Consider the following 21074-nt stretch of genomic DNA (forward strand, 5'->3'; position numbering starts at 1 on the left):
AAGTTAGTTGCTTACAATATTTCATGTTTCCTGATAGTATAGTGGTAGATTCGGATCAGGTTTCCGCAGCATGAAAATAATGTAGCAGTCATGCATACAGTGTTGAATGACCGCAGTTTGTTACCTGCTTGACTGTGATTGCACAGGTACGTATTCTACAAGAAAGAGCTCATTGCAGCGGTGTAGTGAGAGACAGTACATTTTCCTTGTCCCAGTCCAGTTCTTGCTGCATGCTTTCTTTTGTTACATTAGTTTCCATAGACCTTAATTGGTATGTGGAAACTAAAACGAATGACAAATAAAAATACAGACAAATGAGTGAATACTGTAGAGCCTCGGTACGATCTTGTTTGTTATGTTTTCGCGGCTAATGTTCTGAAGCGCCAATCCCGTTTAATTTCCATAGGGCCGCAATTTATTAGATTCCCATTTGTTACGTTTCTCTTGCAAGTTACGTCCAAAAAGTGCTAACACACATCACCGTCGCAGCTTCATCTGTTGGTGGCGCTTACATCCACTACTGCATGTCACCGCTGAAAATGGTCACTTCGCAGAACCTGCCGTTGCGGTGCAGAAGCATTGGCATCGTTATGCTCAGATCATCACCAGTCGTATATGTCAACGTGTCTCACGCAGTCAAAAGCCATCGAGGAGGTAAAAAAAGGCATAGGAAGTCGCCGAAGGTGTCTCGTGACCTTCGATACTTTGCGTCGTTACTTCGGTATGCAAGACTGTGTGGCAACTGAAAAAGGGCTGCAAATGCTCGAAAAGAGGCTGTTCCTGAAGATTCAACTCGAGTACCACATAGAAATTACAAGCTTCATTTAGTGTGATACATGGGTATGACCACTCCAAAAAGAGCGTTTGACATTGAATCTAACCACTAAGCAGCAATAGAGCGCTTTACTGAATGGGTTTTCATTAGTTTGTTGGCTTCCTCCAATTCATTTTCGAATACTGTACTGTCCCGTCCACATTCAGCGTTTTTACCGGCATCTCCTGCCGTTGCGTCTATTGGCGTCGTTGCATCAACGGCGCCGGAGATGTTGGCAATATGCACTCGCCAAATAGCATCATCACTTGAGCCTGCTGACCTGTAGTTGCTGACAGTGCTTCTAGCTAACTACAGGTTGTTCTCTTAAATGCTTGATTATGTTAGCTAGTTATAAACTGCATTGATAACTGCTCTTTATGTCAAGACACTAATGCTAAAATTTCTTGCATTGCTTATATATTTTCCTGGTCCTCTGTTGATCCTGTATTGCACCTGTTCAAAGGTGTTACTGTACAGTGGAACCCACTTATAACAATATTCAAGTGCCATGAAAATTCCATTGTTATAACCGATAATTGTTATAACCGGGTTGCATGAAAAAGATCAAAATAGGATGATTGCAGAGCTGTTTTGAGAAAACTATAATGACGGAGAGGCCAGTGCCCCTCCCCACTACCTTACTCCATCCTGCTGCTGATTGTGATGACTCGTTTAACTGTTTAACTCTGCTTCCTGCATACTCAGTTACAAAGGCACGCACCCGACGCGCGTACCGAGTCAAAACGAAACTACTGTTTGCCACAACCACTGCAGATGAAATCACGGCCGCTATCGACGTGATCATGGATGGCGACTACGCAGTCATGAAGGCCAACACGCTGCTATGCCAGGCGGTACACGCAAGACTAAAGGCACAGCTAAAGGCTTTAAAGGCACAAAGTGTTCCGGCATTGCTGTCATCCCAGTATGATTTTCACTGATGACATGGGCGATGCGAACTCAGTCGCTTCGTTTCGGTGGACGCTAACGCCGTTTTGGCGCTATTAGCGGTGAGAAGTTGGAGTGGCGCCCTCTCCCGAGTGACGTCACGGCCAGGACGCCGCTTGCTCCGGCTCGCTCGCCTGCTGCGCACGCTCATTGGCTTTGTGTATGCTTGATGAATGGGGTGCGCCAGCCATACTTCCTGAAGGATGTTTTGGCTGCTTTCTGCTGTCATGCTTAAAGTGCAGTCTCTTTTTCAAAACTGCGTGAATCGTGAAAATTTGCTGTTTGGATGTTGAAGCTATATAGAGTTACAGGGGTTACTGCTTTTGCAAAGCACAGGTGCGCCGTGTCTGTTCATAAATATTGCATAAAAACAATGTCTGCAAATTCAGTATGGAAAATTTTAATTGTACGACGCTTCGCTCCAAACTTAACATTCCTTTAGTACTTAGTTATGGCAGACATTTCGTTTTACACAGAACAGCAATATTGTGGGCGTTTATTACGCACATCTCCTCATCTGTATGTTATCATCATCATCCTCACAATTTTACCTATCCTTCTCTTCTCCTATATATGTGATCATCATCATCGCCTATGTGCTGCGCTTGTTCGCTGACGAGCTCCCGGGCCTAATAAACGTCGTCCCAACCAAGACGTCACAAGTGGTGGAGGTGGAGGTTCGCCCCTATCTCCACAGCCGTCATTTCACCATCGTTACGGACCACCACGCCTTATGCTGGCTTTCCACGCTCAAGAACTTGTCTGGACGTCTGGGTCGCTGGATTTTACGCCTCCAAGAGTATGATTTCGAAATCATTTACAAGTCCGGAAAGAAACACCAAGACGCCGACGCTCTTTCTCGCTGCCCACTTCCTACGGCCCCGCTCGACGCCTCTGCAATCGCTTCGCACGTCACCAGTTCGATCGACACTGCTACGGTTTCCTCCCTGGCCTCAATGTACCAACTGCCTTTCGACAATGATCAGCCACTCGCCTCTCGCCAGCTTGCTGACCAGTCCTGTCAACGCTTCATAGCTCACCTCTCTGGGGCTTCTCGTCCACCTAACGCGCGCCTCCGTCGCCAGCTCGCGCACTTTAAGCTGGACAATGGCGTGCTGTATCGCCGTATTTACCATCCTGACGGGCAACGCTGGGTGCCAGTTCTACCACGCTCTCTCCGACTTCGTGTCCTCAACACCTTTCACGATGATTTGACAGCTGGCCACCTTGGGTTCCATAAAACCTATGACCGCATTCGAAGTCGTTTCTATTGGCCTGGCCTTTCTGCTAGCGTCGCCAGATACCCTGCTCTTCCTGCCAGCGTCGCAAGCTCCCAACATCTGCTCCTGCCGGCCAATTACAGCCGATTCCATTCCCCGCAGCCCCGTTCGAAGTAGTTGGGATCGACCTTTACGGGCCCCTTCCGGTCACTACTGCTGGCAATCGATGGATAGTGACTGCCGTCGACCATCTGACGCGCTACGCTGAGACAGCTTCTGTGCTTACTGGCTCTGCTTCGGAAGTTGCTCACTTCGTTCTTGAAGCCATTATTCTGCGCCATGGTGCTCCTCGTGTGCTGCTCAGTGACCGTGGGAAGGCGTTCCTTTCACAACTGCTTAACGAAGTTCTTCGAGCCTCTGGCACTGCCCACAAGACAGCTTCTAGCTATCACCCCCAGACTAACGGCCTGACCGAGCGGTTTCATCGCACCCTTGCCGACATGATCGCCGCTTATATTCAACCAGACCACAAAAACTGGGATGTTCTTTTACCATTCGTCACTTTTGCCTATAACACGGCCGTGCAGCGCACAACTGGCTACTTGCCATTTTACCTCGTTTATGGATGCTCCCCTACTTTCTTTCTGGACGTTTCATTCTTCAACTCCAAGGCTAATTCATCTCTATCATCGTGCGAAGAGTACGTCTCCCGACTCGACCACTGTCGCCAGCGTGCTCGCCTGAACACAGAGGCAAGACAACAAGACCGGAAAAATAATTACGATGAATGCCATCGCGTTGTATGTTTTCGACCTGGTGACGAGGTCCTGCTCCTGACTCCTGTTTGCACCCCTGGTTTATGTGAAAAATTCCAGCCACGGTTCATCGGACCGTACATAGTCCTTGGACAGACTTCGCCTGTCAACTATCGCGTCACTCCTCTTGACGCCCCCACAGACCGCTGTTGCCGCAATACCGAGATTGTCCACGTGTCCCGCATGAAGCCCTTCACGCGGCGTGCCTCGACACCATGACGGCCGGCCGGCCAGGATGGCCGCTTTCACGTTGGGGGAAATTAGTGTGGGCGTTTATTACGCACATCTTCCTCATCTGTATGTTATCATCATCATCCTCACAATTTTACCTATCCTTCTCTTCTCCTATATATGTGATCATCATCATCGCCTATGTGCTGCGCTTGTTCGCTGACGAGCTCCCGGGCCTAATAAACGTCGTCCCAACCAAGACGTCACAATATTCGTATTTGGTGTGAACTTTATAAATAAATCAGTATGTTATAATAGGATACTGCCTGCGAAGCTTTCGTCAAGCTTCTTATTGCTCTGTAGAGTTCTTCTACTCAAAGTGGGTACGGCAGCAATGCGTAAAAACAAGAGTTAGGCGCACATGTTCTACAAAAAAAATTTGCTGCTACTTTCACCTTTCTCCGAAACAGCTACCCAGAAAAATAATTCGACATGGCTGTTAACATGACTGCGCTTCATGTATGTATAGCAATCACTTGAAAGAAAAGGTTCGTAGTTAAGATCAAGAGCCATGCCATTATATGCCATGCAATGTTTCATAGTGGCCTGAAGTGGTCTTTATGGACAATATGGGTAGACACCTCCCGCAATGGAAGCAACTGACAATCATTATTAAGTTATGACGAGGTGCGCATTGTTCGCGAAAGCCTTCCGTTCACTACAACTTCGAATTTAAACCATGAAGGAGTCCTTTACAGCGCCAACTGGAATTGCTATAACATACTCGAGGCACTAGAGTGGCAGCTTCGTCATGCAACATCGTCACGCAACTACCGTCTGCATGATGATGTCTCGAACCACAATGGTGTTTAATTATACGAACTGAGAACTATTCGCTGTGTCAGCCCATAAGACACCCTCATATACCAGCCTCATAAACAATACACTATATGTGCCAGCCTCATGTGAATTCACTTGATTTTTGATGTCATTCTGTGAATGCTGATATTTTCTGTGTGTCCCATACCACTAAAGAATGAAGCTTCGGCTTCTTGCTGGCTGCAGCCATATGGTCTAAAAGGCATATTTCGCCCCAAAAGTTGAGCCGAGCAGCTGTGTCAGTTTCGCCAGGTAGATCGGTCAGAACGGTTGTTGAACTGAGTAGAGCGTGTAGCACTTAAAAGAGAATAAATATTGGTCCATGCCTTTTTGTGAGCAGCAAACAGCTTAAAGCCTCAATTAGCTTTACTTAATATTACCGCCACTTAAAATTAACAGGTTAAGAACGGCTTAATTTTGAGAAGCAGTTCAAGAAGCAAACAGTACTGGTAGAATGTGTAATGATGTGTTGTTTAGTCCTCGTGCTACTACTGAATGTTTCTGTGAATAAATGCGAAAATTCAATATTTTGCCAATGAGCAGCTTGTCGTGAGCAAACAAGATTTAGCGGGTTAAAATCAAGACAAATGTTGTAGAAGTCATATATAGCCAGCGTTTCTTACATGGTTGTTACACCACGGCAAGTATGGTCGCTTAACTAGATTGTTCTATGTTTTCACATTTATGCTTTTATTATCTACGTGAGCTACCGCTGCACAGTGTAGAACTGCGCATGAAAAACCCACACCGCTTCGAACTGACTTCCGTTGGCCAGCACTGTAACGTTGCCTTTGAGAAATATATTGTTGTCTAGAAAATAAGCTCTTTCAATAAATTTTTACGAACCGAGACACCACCAAAATATATTTGAGACGACTGTCATAAGTGCACCAGCATAGGGAACGACAGCGAACAGACGGAAACGTTGCAGAAGGCGCCCAGATGCAGCCCGAACTGTAGCAGACGACAAGCACAAATCCTTGCCATGACGTCATGCCAGCGACGCTCGCAGCGCCGCTTTTGTTCGTTCTCGGGGCTCATTGTGTAGCACATTTGCGGCGCTCCACCAGCCCAGTGCTATCAGCGCAGCTGGCGTAAAAGTTGTTGCGGTCCTTTCTTGTTTCGGAGGGTGGAGCGGCATAGAGCTATAGGTGCAGCCCATTCGTGTTCGGAGGGGTGGAAGGGCGACGGGAGAGAGGCGCGCGAGGCTGGCAATGCAGAGAAGGATGGAAAACAGAGCGCGGTGGTGTGCAACGGCTCAAATTTCAATTTTTTTTTTTCAAGGAGTTCGCATACCATTCCTTTTCGGCACGGACACCCAGTAGCCAGACTTCATCGTTGTAACCGATAATCCGGCATGGGGGCATTGTAGTGAGCAGGTTATTTCACCATAGAAAACGTACAAATGTTGACGGTGCAGCAGCTTCTCATTCTTTTAACCGATATATTATTAAAACCGGTATTGTTATAAGTGGGTTCGACTGTAGTTCCAAGTTATGTACGTTTCTCATGCATTTTGTAATGGTGATGTGTCTTAAGATGGTGGTGATGCACAGCCTTTGCTGTGAGTTTTGCTTTAATAAAACATACAGAAACTGTCGCTTATGTGAAGCACTGGCCAGGACAGAGGTGCAGGCACTTGCCCTTAGCTGCGAAGCAGTACTTTTCCATGCTTTCATAAAACACCCTGAATGAATACTCGTGGCGCAGTCCATAATATGGTTGCACAAGCAAAGCAGCAGAGGAATCATTTACAAGGTGCAGGTAGGCAGCGTGCGGCTTTCATGTGACTAAGAGAAAGCCTGAGTAAGCTTAAGAATACCACTTTATTTTTACATGGATTAAGAAGTTCTATGCCGCTGTTCACCTACGTTACACAATGTTTGTTGGGTCCCAGCAGTAGTGCTTGTTCTTGTTCAAGCTACTGATGGTGGCAACTTCATCATCAGTGAGTGTAAAGTCAAAGATGTTTGCATTCTCTTCGATTCGTTGAGCATTACTCGACTTGGGGATGATAGCTGTAAAAAGTCACAATCGTAAGCAGTGATTATGGAGACCGACCATTCGACTTTCCTTAATTGCTGTGCCTCTACGGGTTATTCAAGGTAACTTCAGGAACAGCTGATAGAAGGAAAATAACTGTACCTATGCCGAGTTGAAGAGCCCATCGCAGAACCACCTGTGCTGGCTTCTTTTGGTGTTTACCCGCTATTTCCACAATAGCTGGCTCTTGAAGAACCTGTAGACAAGCAGAAATGCAGCATGTCAGAGCAAAAGTAGACTGCTATAGTACAACAGTGATTAACAGTACAATTAAACCTGGATATTACGAAATTGACAAATTCCCCGAAAAACTTCGTTATAAAGAGGATTTCATTATATGCAGCTTCGGCACAAAAATTCGAAAAAGAAACGCTTACCGTATTTACTCGATTCTTACTGCTTACCGATGGCGTTGTAGCATCGTATAAGGCCCGTTTATAGTAGTCCGACAATGGGCCTCTTTGATTATCCGTCTCTGACAGTCCCGAACTGTCCGCGAAGGTGCACACGCAACGCTCATTGGTTGAAAGCACTGCTTCGGGCAGTCCGGGACTGTCGGGGATTGATAATCGAAGAGGCCCGTTATCGGCGCGCGGGCCAGCGTCGTTTGCGGCCAGTCACGTTACGCCGGTAGCGCTGCGCCAGCCGAAACGCCATGTCCTCTATACTCCAACGTGCGCGCCGTCGGCTGTTATCTTCAGAACAATCCCAAGCCCGCGCGCCGCTTCGAACAGCTGTCTGCGACCGTCGGCGAAGCGGCGTGGGCGCCTTTATTTGTTTGCGCGAAATGGCATTGTGGGTCGGCACACTCGGCGCGACCAATGCGCGGAATGGGTTAGGAGCCAATTCGGCACCGGGCCCGTCGGGGCGCGTCGGAAGCCGCCGGTGCGCTCGGGTCGTTTTCGCCAACATGACATAGCATGGGCGCTCGTGTTACGTCGGACTATAAACGGCCCTATAGTGTCACCTATTGTTAGGTTAGTGAAGTGAAGCGCAGAGACTTGCGCAGTAACCAAAGAGTGGCGCTGCCAGCGGATTGAATAAAAAAAAATGTTTTTTTTTCTTTGGCAACATCAACTGGAAAAGGAGAGTGCCGGCTTGGCGGGCTAGGCCAGCTGCAGTAAGCGGCGGGATCAGGTTTGAATGAAGGTAGGGGGAAAGGTCACGCCCGCGGCTGCAAGATCGCCGGGTCGAGGGATGCAGGCCAGCCTCGCGCACGCTCGCACGCACGCACACGTGCGCTCGCTCTTGCCTCGCAGTCGCCGTGAATTCGAGCGCGCCAAGCGCGACGCCGCTGCTTCGCATTCCGTCGCGGCGGAGAAGGTGCTTCCAGTTGCTGCTCGCGCAAAAATGACAAAATTTAGGGTGCAATATCTAGGTTGTCGGCGGGTAAAATTAGTTATTTTGAGGGGGTCTCCCGCTGTCACTTCGTTACGTAGAGGTCTCAAATAGATGTACTTCTATGGAGTAATGGCGGGGAATAGAAAAAATTTTTTATATCCAGGAATTCGTTATATGGAGGTTCGTTATAAGCAGGTTTAACTGTATAATATTAGTATGACAGACATGCAATGCCTAAATTCAAGAGGAGAGTTGAAGTAAAACTACAATGCATACATACTACAACCATCACTCAACACTGTGAAGCTGCACATCGTTGAAATGGTAAAAGTGCAAAGGAAACTTTGACATCATTTATTTATTTAGTTATCTTTTTTTTGCATGAACGGTTGCAAAGCTAGCTAAGATATCCTTGTAATTAATGATGACAGCTGAAACTGATGAACTGCAGTTGCACCAGCTAAGGGGCAACAGAAGCAAACAGTAGAAGTGCTTAACATTGTGTACTAAAATTCTAGTTGGTATATAAAAAAGAACTAAAGACTTCACATAAAACTGCAATTGAAAGGACTTCCAACAGCAAGTTCAGGTCTTTTTTACACAAGGTGCTGCTAACATATGTGCTCCATGTGTACGAACTTCCACTAGCAAGATGCAGATACTATGCGGCTTGGAGATCTCTCTGTGTTTACTGCGGTTCAGTACTGTGGCGCCATTTAGCAAGCACTTGTCGAATGATAGTCACTGCCTTTGATATTTCAGTGCACACCTCGACATCATTTACTGCCTTTTTTCTTTGCTTCATTTGTCTTAAAATGCATAAGGGGCTTCAGAGAAGATAACACAAACCAGTGGAAACACTAAGTATAACTTGTTATAAGAAGTAAAATTTTGTATGTTTGTACTCTTGGAGGCACATATGACACATAATGAGCTTCAGACAGGAGGCTTCATGAACCAGTGCTCTTCTGCCAGACTTAGTAGGCATATAACACTGCAGAACCTGGTTGATACAATTCTGTTACACACAATTTTCCAGCGCCAACGTTTGCGATCAAGAACAAAAAAGACACAATCACCGGTTATATGTTCCGGGGCAACACTATCTTTCGGCACCGACGTTCAATAGATCGGCAAACTGCGATCGTATGATACGTTTTTCGGCCGCTAGATGACATGTAAACAAGAAAATGTGCGAGGCAGTTGCAAAGCTAGATAAGATATCCTTGTAATTAATGATGACAGCTGAAACTGATGAACAGTTGCACCAGCTTCGGGGCAACAGAAGCAAACAGTAGAAGTGCTTAACATTATGTACTAAAATTCTGTACATTGTTTACTAAAGGCGCGAGCGATCGAGAGCAGTAAAGCCACCCACCACGCAGCTTCGCCGCAATACTTGCTCGCCCGTCTCACATGAAAACGCCGATGCACACTCGGTTTCTTATTCCGGTACCAGCAAATCTCCTCCCGGGTGATCACACGCCGCATTCATAGCTATCGCCGCCAGCCTACTTGCGATAAGCATTTTCACCTATCCGTTTTACAGTGCGTGGGGCGTAGCGCCGTTGGAAGTGTACTGCACGCAACCTAAACGTGCCACTGTCCCCTGCTGCAGGCGGCGCGATGTGAGTGTCACCAGTTCGACACACGTCACCGGCCACCGTGACCAGTTCGACGCACGTCAACGTTTCGTGCCGCAACGATTCGAGCAACGCTTAATTCCTAGATGTCAACTACAGTTGAGTCTGACCAATTTTTTTAGTTCAGATCGTACGTTTTCCTGGATAGTACATTTCTGCCGCATTTTTTTTTTAACATATGAAAGAGGTTCTACTGTACACATGAATATCGTAAAGTGGCAACAGACACTTTTGTTCATTTTTTTTATTATTTATGCCTCGCGGCAAATACCGCGTAAAGGAATATAACCAGCGCAAACACTAAGCATAACTTGCTATTGCAAGTAAAAGAAAGCCCATGTTGCCTGTACAGATCTCGAACTTTTCATTATGACATCATGCGTAAAGACTCAACCAGACGGACTGGCACACAATTAGGTAGTTCAGCCAGAAATACTCAGCCTGGGGACATGACATAAGCTTGCTATACAGAAAAGCAGTTCTACAGAAATTCGCCAAGTGGGGGAAGTTTCATGGAAGGAAAAAAACTGACTTTCGCTTGACACTAGCATGAAGCTACAAAGGAAAGCTAAAAGCGTTTCTCAGAAAGAAAGATTTGCAGTTGAACGAAAATGCGTTCTGGTAAGGGAATTGAACCTGAGATCAGTGCCTTACTAAGGCAGTCTCTGTGGCAGTCCTAAACTCTAGAGGTGGCCTCCATAGAGTTTCCATGGTTCCACGTATAACAGCGAGACTTCTTGAATGAGGACAAAAAAAAAAACAAAAAACATGAACACAGACAAAGACAAGCACTGTACTTGTCTGTTTTTTTTTTATTTTGTCCTCATTCATGCAGAACCAACTAGCCCAATCTCTAACGTTTCCGTTGTGTTGGTCCCGAGTTCATTCAATATGCACACTGGGATGAATTTTTCTTTAACTGTGAAGCTTTCTTTCCAAAAAACGTGTATGGTATGCAAAATTCCACCCCTTACAAGCATTCTTGCATCCTGCTGCCGACACTCAAGAATTTCCTCGCGTGACTCAGTATTCATACTGTTACTATGTGTTCAAGCAAAACAATATTCAAGTGGTATGAAAGCACTGTCAAATGAACAAAATCACAGAGGCACGACCAGAATTTTCCGCAGTAACTTCACAAAAAAGTAATGAGCAGGTACTCACAGCAGCAACTCCTCCTGCAGCACCGAGAGACGAGTAAGCCTGTAGCACAATTTGGTGTTCTTTGCAGTAGCGCAACAGGTCGCTTTGCACCAGGTGCGGGTGAAACTCCACCTGGGAAATGTGGTGTTTATCACTACATCTGAATCACTACAGCTAAAATTTTCTAATCTTCCACCAGCAAGACATGCAGAATTGCTATGCAATGTTTGAATCAAGAGAACCATTTAAAAATCACTGATGCTTTTTTGACTTCTAACCGGAGTCAACCTTGAAAACCTTTTGGGAAAGGAGACGTATCACTCCTAATCGTAAGCATGGACAATGCTCCCGACACTGCAAAAGCTCACCTGGTTCACAGTAGGCTTCACACTGCAGTATGTCAGCAGTTCCTGCAGGTGCTTGATGGTGTAGTTGGAAACGCCAATGGCACCCACTTTACCTGCAGATAGTCCATGCTTCAAGTACCACATTTTAAGTGTTGACGGCCACAGCAAAGAAAATACTACATGGGAGATTGCTTGAATGTGCACAGAACCAGCTTCCGAGCATGACCACTTCATGTGAGAATGCCTGTACGATTTGTATGATGCCAATAGCTCCCAAATGATGCAGTTATGGTAAGCCAGATATTGCGCGTTGTAGTCATGTGCATTGTTCTTATGCTGTTTGCACACGTGCACAAATATCTCTCTTATAATGCCAATTTTATGTCCCCATTTGTAGGCCCTGTAATCCAAATAATAGCTGCCAGGGTAACACACATAATCTTAATACATCGCGCAAAATCGAAAACTACGTCATTAGTAGTTGCAGATAAATCTTCAAAACAATGCTGTGCTATTCATGATTCTGTGCTATGTCTAGTATACAGGCTAATAATAATGCATCAGCATAGAATATTGCAGTACTGTAGTTCAATTTTACCCCTTTCACTTGATCTCTATATATCGCGGCAGAAAAAATGCTTTCTGCATTTGCACTTCTGGAGAGTGACATGGCATTGCTGCATACTCAATTTTACAGTGAAGCTGTTAACCTGTATGCACCCCCCACATGCGCTCCCAGGGGGACTACCCTGGGCAGCTTGCATCCATATCGAGGACACGAATGCAGATGATACGATTGGACAGGAATGGAGCGGATTGTGCACGTGGCCTGCGCTTCTGTGGTTATAACGTAACGCATGTATGTGGGGAGAGGGGGGAAGAGTGTGGCAACGGTGCCTGTGCACGTGGCCTGCGCTTCTGTGGTGCCAGCAAGGCTGCAGCAGCGGTTGCAGAAGATGCATGGGAAGTGCGGTGACCGTGGTGAAGCTTGTGTCAGCGTGTGTGGTGTCGTATGAAAAAAAAAAAAAAAGAAATGTATGATTTCATAATGTATGCAGCCAATGTATGCAGCCTAAACAGCTTCACTGGTAATCTGTCCCCTTATGAATGTTGCGGCCCCACAATTTTCTTTAAGCATGATGGGGCCAAAGGGAATTTTTGTTTAACTTGAGTCGTCTGCATCTGAATCTATGCCAATACAGTCGACTTCACTTAATTTGACAGCCCCACGAAAGGCACAAATTTGGTTTGCATTTCCCAGCGTTCAAATTAAAAGCAGAGTTTAATGTGCATGGGCACCTTCCGAGTTTTATAGATACGGCCAAATTAAAAGGCAGGTTGAATTTATCAGTGCATAATTCAAAGCAAAGCATTGCTGTAATTCATTTGTGGAGGGAAGGTTCATCTACCTTGGTTGTACAGGTTCTCCAATTCCACCCAGCTTTCCTTGCGCAGTACAGCTTGCTCTGGGTCTTCGGGCTTGCGCCCCTGCACTCCAGGCCAGTGAAGCAACAGCAGATCTACCTTTCCACCAAGCCGCTCAATTGTTCCCAGGGCAGATTCACGGCACTTTTCTCGGCCTTGGGCTACAGGTGGCACCTTGCTCGCCACCCAGAGGTCGGACCTCTGCAATCCATACTCCTTCAGTGACTGCAGGGCACCGACAAGCGCCGCCTCGTTCCTGTATAATGGCGCCGAATCTGGCGCCCACACAGCTCATAACCGTAATGCTAGAGAAGTGCGATGTGCTTCATCTTGGCTCTTATGAAAGGCAAACAGCAAGAAGCGTGTAAACGCATGAGCAAGTAGAAGGCTTTACCACCAAGATTTTGAGTAGATGACTCGCTAAATAATTGCAAGTGCCTCAGACTTCTGTTAGTGCGAAGTGTTCACAGTTGTAGTCACATTCAGTTCAGTGTTTCACTTTTTATGTGCTTTCCAAAACAAGAGAGCGGTTTGCAGGAAAATGGAGCCTTGAAGTGATTAACAGTGGAAGAACAAGGAATGTCGCTGCAGCCAACATTTCGACAAGGGGACTAGTCTTCGTCGTGGTTGATGAAGAAAAGTTTTCTCGTTGAAACGTCGGCTTCAGCAACATTCCTTGCTTGAGCACTGTTAATCATGCGGGTTGATCACTTTTAAGTTTACTGGAATTTTTAAAAATTGCCTGCTGTAGGTAACATAGTTGTAGTCCTTGAGCTAGATTATTCAGACAGGTGGACATTACTTTCACGAGCAACACATATTCAAATAATTTAAAGATTCACCAAGTAACTTCCTAATTAATAACTTTACAGTACACATTGCAATTTATGAATTGTAGCTGTCGAGTTTACAAGGTTTACTTTTTTTTTAACAAAGTGCTCTTTTATGCATTGAAGCACAAAAGTAACTGTAACACCCATGTATTTCATTTCACACTTTGGGAAATATCTCGAAACTGCCGACGTCCTGGAGATTGTGGGCTCCATCTCGCAGTGCTCCACCGGGAGTCACCTAGACCACCGAGCAGGTCCGAGGATCCAAGCCCCTCAGGGGGACAATCAGCTCAGTTGCGTGTGTTGCATGTGCCCAAAGCGGACACTCCTTCGGTCCCCACAGGGAGCGAGATAGAGCACCACAGGGAGAAGGTCCGGAGTATAATGAAGGCGTTTATTAGACTACCTTGGGATTGACTAACTGTTACACCTTGTCGGCGCATTGAACATCAGCCAGAACTCCCACAAATAAAGGTTGGCACAACAATATCTGTGAACACTGTAACATGCTGCTATACGGGAGGATGGCTCCCAACGACTGTGTTGCCAAGGCAATGTTCCTTCAGCTAGGTGTAGCCTCCGAAGGCGACATGGTGCAGTACGACCGCGCACGTGAAGTGAGCCGCATCTTTTTGGTGTAGCCTTCGCTGGGATGCGATTCTACGCAGCCCCAACCTTGAAGAACAGTTATGGGCTGTCCAACGAGCCCGCGACACGGCGAAGAGGCTCGGCCTCTCTGTCCCGATGTGGGAGCGGCCCGCTGCGCGGTGTCCTATAGGACCCTCATAAAGTTTTTCATCCATCCATCCAGAACAGGAGCAGCAAATAGGTGTGCACCCTTCTCAAGTCGAGGACCCTTGGCAGGGGCCAACCAGCCAAAGGGCTGACCGGGAGAATCGTACCGTTTCGCCATCTGGGAGCTTCCCGCGCCCCCACTCCCCGGTCGGCTCAAGCTGCCAGGAGAGAGGGGATGCGAGTTCCCACCTAAACAGACCAATCGGGTGAACCCCTGGTCCATTCGGGGGTGGACAGCACCAAGTGTTCTACGATCCCGCTGCTATACGGCACCCTCGGAGGAACGAGAGGGGGAAAGCGTCGGCCCGCATGCACAAAGTTTTGAAAGTGACTTCGCCGCGATGCGGCCCCTATGCCCAAGATGTGCTGAGCTATGGTGCTGCAATGAAATGGATAAACGCAAGACCCACAACATGCATTTCAAGTAGATGCGTTTGCAAACTCACCAGGTACAATTTGTAAATTGCAATATGCGCTGTAAACAATAAAGAAAGAAAGAAATTATTTAGAACTTGATTATTGATTTCTTGTTAATTAGTTGAATATGTGTTTTGGTATCTCATGCTAGTAATGTCTGCTTCTTCGAATAATCCAGCTCAAGGAGAAGAATTATGCTATCTGCCACAGGCAATTTTTAAATATTCTGGAAAACTTAAAAATGATCACCCCGTATATCAGCGACTATAAACTGAGTGCACTTACATGAGGAACAAGGGCTGTGTCCAGATGAATACAGTAACCAGTTGTCATTATATTAATGTTTCTAGGTTCCGATGGGTTCATTTTGGATTTTACAAGTGATCCAGCCAACCAATCATTAGGTCATATGCAAATGCATCAAAGGTCAATTGTGTTACATCTGCTACATCACTTTAATCTTACACCAGCAGGACATGCAGAATTAGAGCTATGTGATGTTTGAATCAAGAGAACCATTTAAAAATTAGATACGCTTTTGGACTTTTAAGCAGACTCAAAGCAGATGGAAGGTCAATTAAAGCCATACTGAATTAATGGAAGTCAATTTACTTGAATTGCTCCCTTCAGTGCTGTCATAACACAGACAGAAATGCCAAATTATGAATCATAGACTATCAGCACACTTCATTAAATCATTCACCTCTACTTTTGCAAGTAGATTCTAGCATCACAGTATCAAAAACATAGATGGGTTCATAATTTGTTTAAATTATAATGTACACATAATATATATATGAAAGCCATTTTAAAAGCTTGCTCTGTTCGCTGTAATGCAAGATGACCAATAGGTACAGTGATATAAGAAAACATGGATGCTAGACACCAATCCACAAATAAAGACGCAATGCGTAGAGGTAACACAGCCTGTCAGAAAGAACATAGGACTGCCATCTGGCTGGTCCACATTTTTCCTTGTGTTTCAAGTACCACTACAAATAAACTATAATCTCTGCTTCAGACATTATTTGAACAAAAAAAAATCATGAAATCAAATGTAGAGTGCACAAGTGCATCAAAAAACAGCCATAAAATTACTTTCTTCAACATATATAAAGGAGAGACAGAGAGACAGCACCCGTTCCGGGGCTGGCTGTTCTATTATCTGCTTCGTCCTCGGCATTCGAGCGCCCGAGCCCAAGTGCATCTCTTCATCTTTACACTCGGCCACGCTGTAAGTTTCCGGCATGGCTTGCAAACACGCCACTTAACATGGAGGCAACCTGCTCAGTGTGTGAAGCTGTCATTGGTGAGCCGTCCAGTGCCGTCCAGCTTCTCTGGCTGGCGGCACTAGCTGTTGCGTGCTGGTTGTAGGTTTTGCCGATGATTATCCTGCCGCTCAGCGTTGTCAATTTCAGGCGAAGTTGAAGCGCTTCCCTTAAAGGGTGCTCCATTGATTATTGTTAGTGGTGCTACCAGTCTTCCCCTCTTCTCCTCAGTTTTTTGAGGACTATCACAAGAAGAGTTTGAGAGGTTGTCCACGGATGGTGATGCTCTGAATGACTGGAGGGCAGAGTCGGAGCCATTCTGAAGCAGCACTTCGTTGCGGTGGCCACTGTGCCTTGGGCGCCGCACTGACCCTGAAGGGAGCACCTTGACACCTGCACGGATGCTACACTTAACAGTGACAGCGCCGACAGGTGCAGCAGGGGCGTTCTCAGAAATAGGCAACCGTGGTAATGGATGGCTCTGGTGAGTGGCCGCTGACACTTGCCTGAACACCAAATCATGATTTCTCATAGCAGGAATCAGAACTGAAGGATTGCCACCACCACTGCTGCTGAAACCACGAGGTGTTGGGGCTGGTTGCTGCTGAATACTAGAAGCTACCGAAGTGCTGCAACTGCTCCCCTGGTGCAGTGGTGGCTTCGGGCAACAGGCATCCTGCAGTGAAGGCTGTCTTGTGATGCCTCCCTTGTGACCTGGTGTAACTGACGTACACTCCCGAAGACGAGAACGACGACGGCACCGGGTAGAGTGGGCCTGCACGCAGCTGCTGCTGTAGCCCAGGGAAGATTATTGCAGGACTCTGGGCCAATCGGTCCAAGCCCTGGTCGGGTTCTCGCTGCTTGTGACCTAAGTCTAACGCCGTCTCGTAGACGGCGTTACCATTGCTACCCATGATGGTAGCAATGGTGATCCCCTGCATTGCACTTCTCTAATTTTTACATAGCTTTTTCTGATGTTTCATGACTGTTTCTAGAAGCACTATCAGCATAAAATTAAATGGGAAGCAAACGCTTACCGGAACAGCTTTTGTGGGCAATTTTAATGTACAATGTGCAGATCACTTCATCATCAGTTTCTAAACATTGTGCAGTCCCAAATCTACAAGTCAAAGCAATGAGTAGAGTTGAAGTACAAATAGAAGATAGGGACGAGACAGACAAAATGCAAAAAACATGCCTGAGCCTATTTTGACTTGTCTGCATTTGAATTTATTCTGATAGCACATGGGGGGCCTGTTTACCAGTTCATTTTTTTCCCTGGTGTGTACTATTAGTCTCGGTTTCCAAGATAATGCAAAGCTTGCACTTGTTCATTTCAGGGCTGCCACATACCAATCAGCCTGTATCCCTGCTTCAGCACAGTTGGCAGGAGGGACTTGAGTGCAGCGTCCGAGATGCGATATGTTCCAACTGGATTCAACAGCAATACACCTTGTGAAAATTTATTAACCAAAAATGCATATATGTAAATGAGCACAGGACATAAAGTGCATGTTAAGTTCAGTGGAGTCCATCCAGTTAAACCAAGACAAATTCTATGAAGGAGAGCCGAACTAGAGCGGCACTAGTACCAAAAAATACCAGCAACTTTCTCATTTGGCTATCTCCTTAGTCTTATGCTTGGTTTTGGTGGATTTCATTCATGTTAACATGAACTAATTTGTCCATAAATCTATACTACGTAAAATTTGATGGCTAGCACTGCATAGAAAAGAAAAAAGAAAACAGACATCGGCAAACATTTTACTACAAAACGTTGTGTGCCATAGTTTGTTTATCATGTGACTCCACGTGCCTTGGCTGTAACCCGAAACATGTCAAAAGGATTAAAAGATGTCAGATGAAACAGGAAACATTATAGTCGTACATGAGGAAGGTTGGCAATGCATACAATCTAGAATATACACTGGCGTTACATTTATGCGATGCAGCATGTTTTCATTTACAAATAAAGAACTTTTGCAGTACATATTAAACTAGCACACGCAACTGGGACTAAGAATTTCTGTCAGCTCTGAACAGCGGATACACATTGGCATTGCCTTTATGCAGATGTAACATGTTTCAAATTACAAAGAACTTCTGCAGTACATTTAATACTAACCAGCACACGCAACTGGGACTGCAAATTTTTGTCAGCTGGGAAGAGCAAGAGAGAATGATAATGATGCCTATATGTTGCAAACCAAAGTGGATTGAGCTGGTGTGGCCTATATGTCACCAACCTATTGCTGGGTTATAAACAAGTCAATGTGAAATAAGTTTATTCCCAAGCGTATGAGGTTGCATTCCCTTATTTATGTTCAATTAACTCCGGACACAATGACTGTGGTTCATGACTAGCAATTCACATTGAGCTTGTTGGTACGTCATACTACAGAGCTTAGGCAAAACGCAGTCAAAACACCATGACACAGGATAACAGGCACGCACTTTAACAATACAGTATGTCATTCTACCATTGTCATTCTACCGGTGGACCATTAGAGTTACAGAATGGATACCGAAAGAAAGAAAGCGCAGTCGAGGATGGCAGAAAACTAGGCGGGGTGATGAAGTTAGGAAATTTTAGGCACAAGTTGGAATCGGCTAGCGCAAGACAGGGGTAATTGGAGATCGCAGGGAGAGGCCTTCGTCCTGCAGTGGACATAAATATAGGCTGATGATGATGAAGTCATTCTAGAAGTTGACTAGAGGACGTATTCTGAAACGTTCCTCTTCGGCGATCGTTCCCCTTTTGCCTTCAGGCGCGTGTTGATTAGCTGGTTGAGCAAAATTGAATGACGTCGAGCTCAACCAGCCAATCAGCTCATCCAATTTTGCTAACACAGCCAATCAGCGCGTGCCTGAAGGCGAAATTGTTGCTGAAGTGGAACGTTTCAGAATACGTCTCTAGGGTAGTCATTGAAGCACATACATCGCACCAATGCATCCACTTGTATACCAAAGAACCATGCATGCATCTATTTCATTATATCAACTAAATAGTTGGAATTTTTTTGCATGCCATGATTTCAGACTGAAGTATGAACAATGGTGTATGTATTGTGCTAGGGGTGCCTCAATGCCACGCTTCTCCGTCGGAAGGCGGCGCTGACATCGAGGCACCCTATATTGTGTACGTGCTCAGCGCCGCATCTAAGGAGCTAGGGGTAAAATTATGCAGAGCTTTTATATCGGGAATAAAGATTGCCGATGTTGAAGAACAAAAGAACACGAAATAAGAAAGCACCACGGGTGTGCCTAATCCGCGGCCAGTAGCGAACGCGCGCGCGCAGAACGCTGCCGCTCGTGCATCGGTCTCGAGAATGGACATTAGTGCGCGTGCCACACGCCATCAAGGCATTCACCTCTCGATTCTCGCAAGTGTACTGTGCGTGATATTCGAACCTCACCCAACATACAGCCGACCGCAAAGGTGTTCGGAGCACACGACTTGTGAAAAACTCGACCATTCCCCACCGACACACGAAAAATCCTTTACTAGATGCAGTCTTTTCTTTATTTCTTTAGCATGCTGCACCGCTCCTAAATGTGACATATTTCTGCGAACAACCAACAGACAGACAGACAAAGAACTTTAATGAAGGTCCTGAGAAGCTCCGTTGCCGCCTCTCACGTCAAAAATCTGTCGAAGCGCGGCATAGCCACCACGAAACGAAATTGCCTTGCGGCCAGCTCTCGCGCGTATATCTGCATCGGCTCCGCGCGCGAGCAGTGTACGTAGGGTGGCGACTGCGGAGCACAATCAGGCCCATTGTCTGAAACGCGATAGCAACACACTGTATTTAATCAGTAGTATAGTAGCATGGTGATCAGCTACATGCATATATAGGCTATGCCAAAACATGCCTGCGGTGTTGCGTTACAATCGGCAGTTTCGGTTTAGGGTACCGGACCGCACGTGACCGTACCAACTGCACTCGCTCTTTTAGCAACGGTGCCCGCGTGCTGCATAAGCTTGTGATTAATAGATTAAGTTGTTTGTTTCTGCAAGCTTGTTAGGTTTCATATTGAAAACAGAGCAAACGACGCATTGCTCGTCCGTGTCTTTCGCACTGAAAAGTATGCGAGACGAATGCTACGCATGAAATAGGCTCACATCCGATGGCAGGTAGATGAGCTCCGTTGTTCAACAGCAGTTTTGAGGCCATCGAAAGAGTCATGGCTCACCAACAGATAAAAGAAATGCAGAACAACTGCAAACGTGCTTGAACAGGCCAGAAGATATCGGTTGCTCAAGGAGAAAAACAAGCACGGTTGCCTGGTCCCGTGTCAAAGAAAGCGCCAGAAGCGGCAAGTGTGGTGCAATCGGTGAAAACGAACCGAAACCGAAAGCCTAATGACAAATCGTGCTCTATAACCACGTATCCTCTATCATTTTACCGCATGATTAGCATGACGCTACGCAACAAAAAGCAATAAATTCGCAATAGCTGACTGACCTCTTGTTAAGGCAACTTTCCTTGTCGCTACTCCCCACCCCGATCGACATAACTAATGGTTGCATGCACCAAGATTTAAGGACGTAAACATCGTATATTAACATTTATTATTGAGGTAGTAAGGAACTATTCGTTAATGAACAGCAGTCCCGTTTTTAGAATGTGGCGTTTGTGTGAGTGAGGGGTAGCCGATGTACGCATAACGAAATTCTGCCGAAAAAAAAAAAGAAGAAAAAAGTGCAGTATCATGGAGCCTCGGAAAATATTTGTACCATGCAACATTCGTATGAACCACAAAACACAATCGCAGCGCCAGCGCTCACTGCACATCACGGTGAGTTCATTTCAAATGTAAAAATTTAATTTACCGACAAAATTGCACGCGAACACCCTAGAGTGACGAGAGTTATGGTGGCTCAGTAATTTGCAATGTCGAAATTCCAGAACGCTTTGTACGCATACTTTCGCCTAGTGTAGTGTACCATATGTGTAGTTCTGGCTACACT

The 21074-nt window shown here is 45.9% G+C and overlaps 1 protein-coding gene across 1 annotated transcript; it reads right to left on the reverse strand.

The window, feature by feature from the left end:
• Positions 1-6654: 6654 nt before the first annotated feature.
• Positions 6655-20392, reverse strand: LOC119442016 (uncharacterized oxidoreductase YtbE). Its single transcript, XM_037706723.2, has 7 exons — positions 20226-20392; positions 17456-17533; positions 12774-13064; positions 11386-11477; positions 11039-11149; positions 6993-7086; positions 6655-6865 (listed from the first exon to the last, which is right to left on the reverse strand). The coding sequence occupies exons 1-7, from the start codon at positions 20287-20289 to the stop codon at positions 6720-6722; spliced, it is 876 nt and encodes a 291-aa protein (XP_037562651.1). The 5' UTR covers positions 20290-20392; the 3' UTR covers positions 6655-6719.
• Between the last annotated feature and the right edge of the window lie 682 nt (positions 20393-21074).

Source organism: Dermacentor silvarum, chromosome 2, assembly GCF_013339745.2.
Source record: "Dermacentor silvarum isolate Dsil-2018 chromosome 2, BIME_Dsil_1.4, whole genome shotgun sequence".
Taxonomy (NCBI): Eukaryota; Metazoa; Arthropoda; class Arachnida; order Ixodida; family Ixodidae; genus Dermacentor; species Dermacentor silvarum.